Source organism: Camelus dromedarius, chromosome 10 (assembly GCF_036321535.1).
Source record: "Camelus dromedarius isolate mCamDro1 chromosome 10, mCamDro1.pat, whole genome shotgun sequence".
Taxonomy (NCBI): Eukaryota; Metazoa; Chordata; class Mammalia; order Artiodactyla; family Camelidae; genus Camelus; species Camelus dromedarius.
Window position 1 is genome coordinate 31004366 of NC_087445.1, and position 10953 is coordinate 31015318.

Below are 10953 nucleotides of genomic sequence, written 5' to 3' on the forward strand. Positions count from 1 at the left end.
GAGCAAATGTTCTAGGAAGCCACAATTATATACAATATTCTCTTTTTGTTATAGATTTTTAAATTATAGTAGAAACAACATGTTGTTAGATTGGAATAAAATAATTTATTTTTATAATTAAAGCAACCATGTTGTTTTAGGATGAGTGGAAAATACTTTTCTAAAATCAAACCCCATTGAATTTATAGTAGAAAAAAATTTCATTGAAGCCTATACAAATAAATATAATCTTTTTTATTTTAAAAAATATGTTAAATCCTTCATTCATCTGCTTTTGAAATAATGCACAAGGAAGAGAAGATATCCAATAAATAAAGTAAATGATAAGAGTATACTTTTATACTTTTGGAGAGACAAACACATTCAGAGAGAAAGAGACTGAAGAAAGACTTAGGGTGAAAGGGGAAGGGAAAACAGTGGGAGAAAAAGATATGGGTATCTTTGGCGTAGCACAGATAGCCATCGGATGGAAGCCTTGGTGGGTGCCATGACATGGCTAGGGCTGCAGATGAAAAAATCATAAGTTCAAGTATTTTCCTAGCCTCAAGAGGCAAAATTCAATCTCATTAATACAGGTTTAACAAAATTTTCTAGATATAAAACCAAACAAGCTGATCAGTGTAGTAGAACAGAGTCCAGAAGTAGACATAAAGCTAGAGCAAACAGAGAGAGAGAGAGAGAGAGATAAAGAGAGATACAAGAGATACAAAGATATAGACACAGTCACCTGGTTTATGATACAGGTGAGTGCAGTACAGTGAAGAAAGTATGGTCTTTTTAAATAAATGGTGTAGGGACAACTGGATATTCATATGAAAAAAATGTACTTTGACATCTATCTCACATGATACAAAAAAATTAATTCCAGATGGATTGCAGATCTAAACATGAAAGATGAAACAAAGAAACTTTGGAAGAAAACATGGAGAAAGTCTTTATGACCTTGGTGTAAGGAAAGTATGCTTAAATGAGACACAAAAGAAGTAGAAGAATAGAGGAAAGAATATCAAATTTTGTTTACCATTCTAGCTATTAAATTATGTATAGATACAAAAGATTATAAGGAATACTAACTAATGGTTAATAAATATAAAAATATTCTCTAATTCCATAACATTGTCAAGAGCACAGCAAGATGAGTATAAATGAGGCATAGCTAAAGACTGACTGCATAAAACAAAAAGGCATTTGGTCAAAACTACAGTAGAAGTGACTCTTCTAGAGAAGGATATAAAAAATATAATCAACTCTGAGACTCTAAAACTGAGATGTTGGAATTTAGTCCATTTCTTCTCATGGCATCAAAACACAAGAGGAATCTGAATCAAGGGACAGTGCTGATACGTTAGGTCAAAGAATAGAGCAAAGACAGTAGCCATGCCAGAAGAGCAGATCTGTACCCCACCTCACCCCAGGCCTCAAAAATTCAGTTTGAAGACAAGGAATGAATAGCAAAATCTCCTGGAAGTTATGTCTGGTGGGATAATAGAGACATAAACCCTTAGTCTGCTCCCAGAGCCAAAGCAGGACTCTTTAGCAGCTGAGGACAATACAAGCAGTATACTGTACAATAGAGTATTTGATAGTACATGAAGGCATGTGATCTTATGAGGAGCTGCAGTGACAATTTTCCAATGTGGCTGTTTTCCACGCTGTTATAGTCCCCTGAAAAGTCAAATGGACCTCTACCCCAAATTTGGTTCTTACTGAGACTGACGCCACACAGATGAAAAGGGTATTAGAAAGTTTATTACTTACATAATTGAGGCCTCTGGGGAATATACAGCAGTCTCTTCGGCAGGTCTGAAATGGCTTGAGAAAGCAAAAGAAAGGAGATTGGCTTAGGTTTTTTTTTTTTTTTATCATCTTTACAGGATAGGGCTACAGTGGGGGGTTCACGTGCAAGAAGAGGCTTGCATGGTTTGAATCTCTCACCTGTGCCAAAGGAGGGCATCCCAGGTCTCCTTATCAGCTTCTTCAGATACGGGGCTTCCAGGGAAGAGGGAGAGATGAGGCTTAAAGCTGTCAACAGTCAGACATCAAAAAACATGGAGTCAGACTCCTCATTACACATACCAATACACTTTGTACCATTATCATCATTTAAATTATTCATATATTAATATTGAAAGCACATATAAAGAATAGATGAAATGTATCATAATTCTATCCCACAAAGACAGTCATAGACATGACTTAGCAGATAGTTCTGTATCTATAGTTCTGAAACTTAGCTGCATAATGGACTCATCTTAGAAGTATTAAAATAATATTGATAATTTTACCTCACCCCCAGAAAGTCTGATTGAATTGGTCTCAATTAAGTATTGGTAATTGGATTTTTATAATCTAAAAAGAAAAAAAAGGTACTATCCATAAAGGAAAAAAATAGGTAAACTGCACTACGTAAAATCAAGAACTTTTATTCATCAAAAGAACCCATTAAGAGGGGGAAAAGATAACCCACAGAGTGGGAGAAGGTATATTCAACTCATATATCTGACAAAGGTCTTATACCGAGAATGTGTTAAGAATTCCTACAAAATCAATAAGCTAGACAACCTAATAGAAAAGTGGATAATAACACTTGAAAAGATACTTCATAGAAGTTTATTGCCAAATGGCCAATAGACATACAAAAAGGAGCTCAGTTCATTAGTTTTCAGGGCAATGCAAATTAAAACCATAATGTAATACCCTACAGGTCCAGCAGAGTGCTTAAAATAAAAGAAACAGAAAATATCAAATGTTGCTGAGAACATAGAGCAACTGGAATTACCATACGTTGATGCTAGTAATGCAAATTGGTACATTTTCCAGCAATTTCCACACTATGCCCCAGAAATTCCACTCTGATGTACATACTAAAGATTCATGAATTGTACCACCAGGTATATATTGAAGAGAAATGAGTTCAAAGATGCACTGAAAGATCTATATGAGAATATCTGTAGCTGTGCTAGTCAGATTAGCCTCCATTGCCTGGAAAAACAAAAATTCACTGCTAACAAACCTTGGACTGCTCCTGGAGTTGTGCAACCCAGACAGGTATCAGTGTACCATACTGCTCCAAACCTCAGTTAACATGACTCAGTTATTCAGGTGTAGCAGAACTGTTTATTAAGAGCCAAACTGTTCTCATCCCGGGGTCCTAATTTACTAGCAGTGTGACTCTGACGAAGTTACTTAAACTTTCTGTTCCTCAATTTCTTCAACTGTCAAGAGAAGATAATAGCAGTACTTTGCTCACAGGGTTCTTAGGAAGACTCAGTGAACTGATACACATATGGTACTCAGAACATTGCCCAGCATGTAGTAAATGCTAAAACAAAAACCTTAATTAATACTATTATTAAATCTCTTCCATATGTTTTCTAACACTGTGATTATGCATGAGAACACATGCAACTATAAAAATACCATATTTGGATTAGAGCCATTGAGGCACCAAAACACATGAGCTAATTTACAGAGGTTTGATAAAATATAACTCAAGTAGTAGAGAGTGTAAAGGTTGAATTCAAACTGCTTTCATTATTTTATGGCAATTCAATGGTTTGTGTTTTTTATTTCTAACAATCACAGTTACTTGTGTCTTTTTGTTTTGTTTTGTTTTTGGAGGGGGAGGAGATATGCCCATAACTAATGATAGTGTGTTTCAATCTTCATGTTTTTAAGGGTAGCTTGGATATCTGGGCCATCTCTGCATTCTTCATAATGCCTAGTGAATACAGTAGGTGCTCAACCAATGTGCAATAGAGGGGATACACAATCATTTACAGTGCGCTCATTCCTGTGTAATTACAAACCAAGCGGGATCATTGTTCTGCTGTTTTGTTTTCTATTTGACTGGAGAATAGACAAATATTTAACTTGAGGTACAAAATGAGGAAATGCTTTCCACTATAAAGCTGTTTGTTATGAAACTAGCAAAGAATGAACTATCTTTATTCAAAACAAAACAAAACAAAACAAAATATGGTTTATCCAAATAAACATTTCCTAAATTTCCCCTAAATAAGTTTTGAGTTATCCTATGTAAATAATTTCTGCTTTATAGTAGCTCAATATTTACTGACATGAGGGACCCAGATAAATCAAAAAGGAATTAATGCCAGAATTTTAAATGTACAGATTGAAAAAGAAAAGGATTTCTAGTTATTTTGACGCTATAAAAAACTCAAAAAATTGGGTCAAGATGGTGGAGTGGTAGGACCACGAGCTCACCTCTCCTAGTGACTATAAACAGACCACAACTGACTGCTAGACAACCATTGAAAAAAAGACTGGAACCTAGCAAAGAAGATCATCTTCAACTGGAAACATAAAGAGGGAACCACAGCAGGACAGTAGCAGGGGCATGTTCATGATATAATTGGGCCCCATACCCCCAAGGTGGGTGTCCCACAAGCTGAAGAATAATCAAGTAACAGAGGCCCCCCCACAGAACTGATAGTTCTAAGCCCCACGTCAGGCTCCCCAGCCTGGGGTTCTTGCGTTAGGAGGAGGAGGAGACCACAGGACATCTGGTTTTGAAGGCCAGCAAGGCTTAACTCCAGGAGCCTCATGGGACTGGGGGAAACAGAGACTTCATTCTCTTGGGAAGCATACACAGAATCTTGAGTGTGCCAGGTCCAAAAGCAGAGGCAGTGATTTCATAGGAACCTGGGCCAAACCTGCCTGCTGGTTTTGGAGGGTCTCCTGGGGATGTAGGGGACAGCTGCAGCTCACCCAGGGGACATAAAAGCTGGTGGCAGACAGACATTCTGAAAGTGTTCATCTATATGAGCCTCCCTGGAGGCTGACATCTTGATTGCATCATTAGCACCAAGACCTAGTCCCACCCAACAGCCTGTAGGCAAGCCTCAGGCCAAATGACATACAGGGTGGGAACACGGCCCCACCCATCAGCAGACTTCCTAAGCCACAAAGGCCACTAGACATGATACTACCCACCAGAGGTCCAGGACCAAGCTTCACCCAGCAGTGGGCAGGCACCAGTTCCTCCTGCCAGGAAACCTGCATAGCCCCTAGTTCAGCCTCATCCACCAGGGGCACATACTAGAAATAAGAAAACAACAATCCCAAAGCCTGTGGAAGGAATCCATAAGCACAGGCCAGACTCTATACTAGGACTGGCTAGACACTGGCCCTTGGGTGACACGAGAAGAGTGTACTGCTGGGATGCATAAGACATCTTCCACAGAGGGCCACCTCTCCAAGGTTGAGAAACGTAACTAACCTACCTAAAAATATAAATAGAAAAACAGTATGAGGTGGCTGAGGAATATCTCCCAGGCCAAGGCACAAGATAAAATTTCAGAAGAAGAAATAAGTGATGAAGAGATAGGCAACTTACTGAGAAAGAGTTCAAAGTGATGATGGTGAAGATGTTCAGAGACCTCAAGAGGAGTACAGATGCACAAAATGAAATTTTTAGCAACGAGTTGGAAAATGTAAAGAATACCCAAACAGAGTTGAAGAATAAAATCACTAAAATGAATAACACACTAGAAGGAACCAAGAATAGACTAAATGAGGCAGAAGAACGGATCAACAAGCTAGATGATAGATTAGTGGAAATCACTACGGCAGAACAGAAAAAAGAAAAAAGAATGAAAAGAAATTAGGATAGTTTAAGAGAACTCTGGGACAACATGAAACATGCTAATATTCACATTATAGGGGTCCCAGAAATAGAAGACAGAGAGGAAGAACCTGAGAAAATTTTGGGAGTGATAATAACGGAAAACTTCCCCAACTTGGGAAAGGAAACAGTCACCCAAGTCCAGGAGGTGCAGAGAGTTCCATACAAGATCAATCCAAAGAGGAGCACATCAAGGCACATAGTAATTAAACTGACAAAAAGTAAGGATAATGAGAAAATATTAAAATTAACAAGAGAAAAGCAACAAATAGCATACAAGGGAATTCCCATAAGGTTATCAGCTGATTTTTCAGCAGAAACTCTACAGGCCAAAGGGAGTGGCAAGACATATTTACAGTGATGAAAGGGAAAAATCTACAACCAAGAATATTCTGTCTAGCAAGGCTCTCATTAATATTTGATGGAGAAATCAAAAGCTTCACAGATAAACAAAAGCTAAAAGATTTCAGCACCACAAAACCAGCTTCACAATTAATGTTAAAGGAACTTCTCTAGTCATCAAACCATAAGAAAAGAGAACAAAAAAGAAGAAGGAGGGGGGGAAAAAGACCTACAAAAGATTGCTTTGGCAGTTTGGAGTCTTTCATGGTTCCATATAAATTTTGGAATTGTTGGTTCTAGTTCTGTGAAAAATGTTGTGAGTACTTTGACAGGGGTTGCACTGGATCTGTGGATTGCTTTGGGTAGTAAAGCCATTTTGACAGTGTTGATTCTTCCTATCCAAGAGCACAAGATATCTTTCCATTTTTTTGTATCATCTTCAATTTCATTCATCAGTGTTTTACAGTTTTCAGACTATAGGTAACCTCCTTGGTTAAGTTTACTTCTAGATATTTTGTTCTTTTTGATGCAATGGAAATGATTATGCCAGTTATAAAATTTTGGTTTTTGAAGTGGAAAAAAAAGTGAATGAAGGGCTGCAAATGGCTAAATATCCTTCTTTCTTTTGGGTGAGTTGTATTCCATTACATATATATGCTGCATCTTCTTTATCCATTCATCAATTGATGTGCATTTATGATTCTTCCATATCTTGGCAATTATAAATAATGTTGCTGTTAATAGCAGGGTATATGTATTTTTTGAATTAATTCTTATTTTGTGTTTGACTTTACTCCTTTGATAACTATATAAGTTTAAAAAGCTAAAGCTTTAAATGTTCTTAGAAACAATGAACAGTACATATATGTAAATTTTAAAAATATGTGCAGTATATTGTGTATATATATTTACATGCAATACATTGTATATGTGCAGTCAAATTGTAACAATTCTACCTAATAAAACTAAAAAAACCCTAAAAAATTATTAAGTCTATCAATTTAGACCTTCAACTTGGCACAACTTAAATTCAGTTATTTTAAATTATAAGATACAAAGAAAAGTTAAACACTTCAGCTTTCAATTTTTTATTTTTAAAAATAAAAAATTTAATAGTAAATAACTTTAATTAAAAAATAATTTTAAGTCATACAAAACAATAACAGCCTGGCTGGATTCATATAGCTCTTTAACCTTAAAATAATTTAATAAGCCATTTCTTGGCATTAATAATAAAATACACAAATTGATTGCAGGCTTCTTAAGCACCAGGCATTGTGCTAAGTACTCTAGATGCTGCCTCATTTAGTCCTTACCCCATTTTACTCACAAGAAAACAGGCTTAGTAAAGTTAAATGACATACCCATGGTCATAGAGTTAATAAGACTGGAACCTGGGTCTGACCAACTCCAGATGTTTAGAACCATCTTCCACTCTTCCCAAATATATATACATTTCTCAATTCATCTAGTTTTTTTTTTTTTTTCCCCTTTCATAGTCACCTGGAATGAAGCAACTTTTCAAGTGGTGATAATATAAACAGGTGTTTGTTGTTTTTGTCCTTTAGTGTTTTGCATTTTTTTCTTCTATGTGCTGAATCATTTAATCAAGTTGTTAAGTCCCCAAACACCTTCAGTGTTCTAGAAAGAGACCATTTTATTCTTGCTAAGTCATCTATGTCCAAAAAGGAAGAGAGATGGTTGATTGATGAAGCCTACTCTTAGTCACTTGCTGTTGCTGACACTAGTTTTTTTCATTACTTGTTCCTGACACAGCAATTTCTTTAATTCTCACAACAACAAAAAGTTCTTACCAGTTTCAGTTATGTAAATTTTGTTGTCTATTTGGTAACTTGGCATGATGTTTCTCTTTATTTTTCACCACTGCAGAGCACTGAGGCGAAAACAGCTTTTTGCATCTTGTGAAAGTCTGGATGCCTGATCTGAGGGCAGACAGCGGAAGTTTCCCATGGAGAAGCCAAGAGGCTGCAAGAGGAAGCCTGGGCTTGGGGGTTTTTGATAGCCACCAATAGCCCCTAAAATGCTGACCAAAATCTTTACTTTGCAGTTATGCAAAAACTTCACTTGTGTTAAACTCAATTCTCAGACTGGATAAATATAAGTTAGGATCATTCTTGTAAGCTTTTCCAAGGTCCAAATAAGTTAGTTCATATCTAGGGAAGCATATTTCATGTCTATGGCACCATAAACAAAGGGTTGATTTGGTGTTCATTCTTTTATAACAGTATCCTTTATTATCATGAGAATCCAAACCCATAGCTGCTTAATGAGAGCACATAAATAAACTAACCATGCATCCACATACTAGAGGCTGTGCTGGGAGTGAGACCAGTGAAAAATAGGGAAAAAATAAACGAAAAACAAATTCAGTCCAGTTGGGCTCAAGTCCAGATTTAAATCCAGCAATGGTTGAATTTAGTTGTTCAAACTGCCTCACTGCTGATGTCTGTATTTGGTGTTATACGTTATGAGAGCTGTCATTTTGGCGTTACACATTAATGAGTGTTATCATTTCCTTAAAAGCATACAAAAGTCCCTGGAAGACAAATAATTGAGCTCAGACTTTAAAAATTATAATTTCTTTATTTGGAATAAGTAATAATGTGATTCAAAAGTCAAAAAGTTACACCAGTAAAATTCTCCCACTATAGACCCAATATGCTACCACAAAGGCAACTGGTTTTAACAGTTTCTCATGCATACTTTCAGATATATGTTTTTTATACAAGCAAATATATATCTACATTTTTGCCCTTTCAAAAATGCAAAATTTATATCTGAAATTACGCAGTCTACATAATATGCAAATTAAGTGTGCACCGTATACTAAGTACCTGTTGTGCAAAGTGTTCATAGTATACATGTTGTATACATAATTAATACAATGTACAAATTATAGCACATTGTACACTTCTGTAACTTTGCTAACAATAAATATATCTTGGAGATGCTTCATGTCAGAACAGAAAGAACTCCCTTGTTTGTTGATGTGGCTGTCTAATACAGTATTCTGTTTTTTGGATGTGCCACCACATTTATTTAATCAGTTCCCTTTTGATGGACATTTGGGTTGTTTCCAGTGTTTTGTTGTTATAAAGCTGCAATAAATATCCTTATACATATGTCATTTTGCACATATGAGAGTATAGCTGTAGGATAAATTTTTGCAGATGGAATTTCTGGGTCATTTACAATTTGATTGATACTGACAAATTATCTTTTTCAGGAGTTGTATCAAGTAAATGTAAGGGATCACAGATTTTCTTCGATAGTTAAGTTTATCCTGTATGAAAAGAAAAGAAGCTGCTTTCCATACTGCTATTGTCTGAATGTTGGTATCACCATTCCTAAATTCACATGTTGAAATCCTAACCGTCAGAGATGATGGTATTAGGATGATGGGGCTGTTGGGAGGTGCTTGTTATGAGAGTGAAGCTCTCATGAATGGGATTAGTCTTTTTACGAAAGGGACCCCACAGAGATCCCTTGCTCCTTCCACCATATGAAGCCATAGCAAGAAAATGCCAGCTGTGAACCAGGAAGAGGGTCCTGACCCCAACACAACCACTCTGGCGCCTTGATCTTGGACTTCCCAGTCTCCAGAAAGATGAGAAATAAATTTTGTTTATAATCCACCAGTCTGTGGTATTTTGTTATAGGAGCCCAAATGGACTAACACACACACCATCCGAGGTAGGAATCCTCTCCATTCTTCAGGGTCTGAGTTGAATCTGGCTTCCTTGGTGAAGGCATTTTAGTCCCTACTATTTCCTCCCTTCTGTACTTCACACCATTTGCTGTCCTCTCTTCTGTCTTGATTTTTTAGAAGTCTCATCTTCTCTAACACTTGACTTATTACTTGATTCTTCCTGAATGTATGTATTGTCTCCTCAGTTAGATGGAAGCTCCACAAGGGCATGAGCCACATTAAATATCTCTGACTCCCCGACAATGCCCTGTAAATGCCTGACATGTAGAAGATGCCCAGTGAGCACTGGGACCCACTGAGATGTTTGCAATGAAACTGTGGGAAATGAGAGTGGAATTTCAGGTATCAGCATGGTACTTTCTTTGTCTCAGCTTTGGCATGGGACGGGGGAGGAAAACTGACCCTCAGGCTACAAAGAGGGAGGAAGAGGTGGCGGGAAATACACAGAGAAAAATCTTATTAATATGTTGAGATATAACACAGTCCTGCCATAAAACATTATGGCAAACCCTTTACGTCTTATCTTGAGAATTTTCCTGCCCCAAAATGGAGGCACTGGAACACTGTCCTAACTCAGTTTTGCCACCATTGTAGTCATCCTCAGATCCTTTGGCTCGTCTCCAGCCTAGAGATTATGCAAGTTTAGAGACTGGGTAGATCTTCACCTCCCTTTACCTCCCCTTCAACCAGGATGCTGCTGCCTATTTCCTCAGGTCTATCTTTGTAGTAGGTGTCTCTGCTGCAAGGCCTAGGGTCTTAACATTTTCGACCTCCCCTCCCTGTCAGGTTCATTTCCTGGTTTGCCACCTGGGCTGAAAAGGTCTGAGTAGGAATTGAATCCTGGAGTCATAAGTGAGATTTCACTCCACACTCCACGCTGCTGCCCATCTCCCCAGACTGATTCTCTCCTTGGTAAGACAGGATTAGCCATTCTTATTTTCTACCAAAAGAGATCTCCTAGAGAGGTCGCATTGACTGGAAGGAGGAGGTCAGGGATTTGTTTACCGGTAATGTTTTCTTGAATGGAAATGGATATTCCGAACTTCCTGCCCATCCAACTATATTTTTCTACTATAGAATCTGCAGTCAGATCATAAATTGGTGGAAGATGGAGCCGAAATACAATAGCTTCACAAGAATAAGAAACTGGGAAGTGTATACTTCAGCCAATGTTTGGCCACTTACTCTCCATACAAAATTAACATGATGGTTTTATACACATAACATTTAAATG

The 10953-nt window shown here is 37.3% G+C and overlaps 1 protein-coding gene across 1 annotated transcript in view; it reads right to left on the minus strand.

Moving 5' to 3' along the window:
* The window catches only part of PDCD1LG2 (programmed cell death 1 ligand 2), an 85024-nt gene that overhangs the window by 69871 nt on the left and 4200 nt on the right, over positions 1 to 10953 (minus strand). Inside the window, exons 2-3 of the mRNA XM_064490234.1 lie at positions 1936 to 2022; positions 1759 to 1812 (exon numbers count right to left, since the gene is read on the minus strand). Coding sequence (XP_064346304.1) covers positions 1759 to 1812; positions 1936 to 1954 — 73 coding nt within the window. The 5' untranslated portion in view covers positions 1955 to 2022. The remainder of the gene's footprint in view (positions 1 to 1758; positions 1813 to 1935; positions 2023 to 10953) is intronic.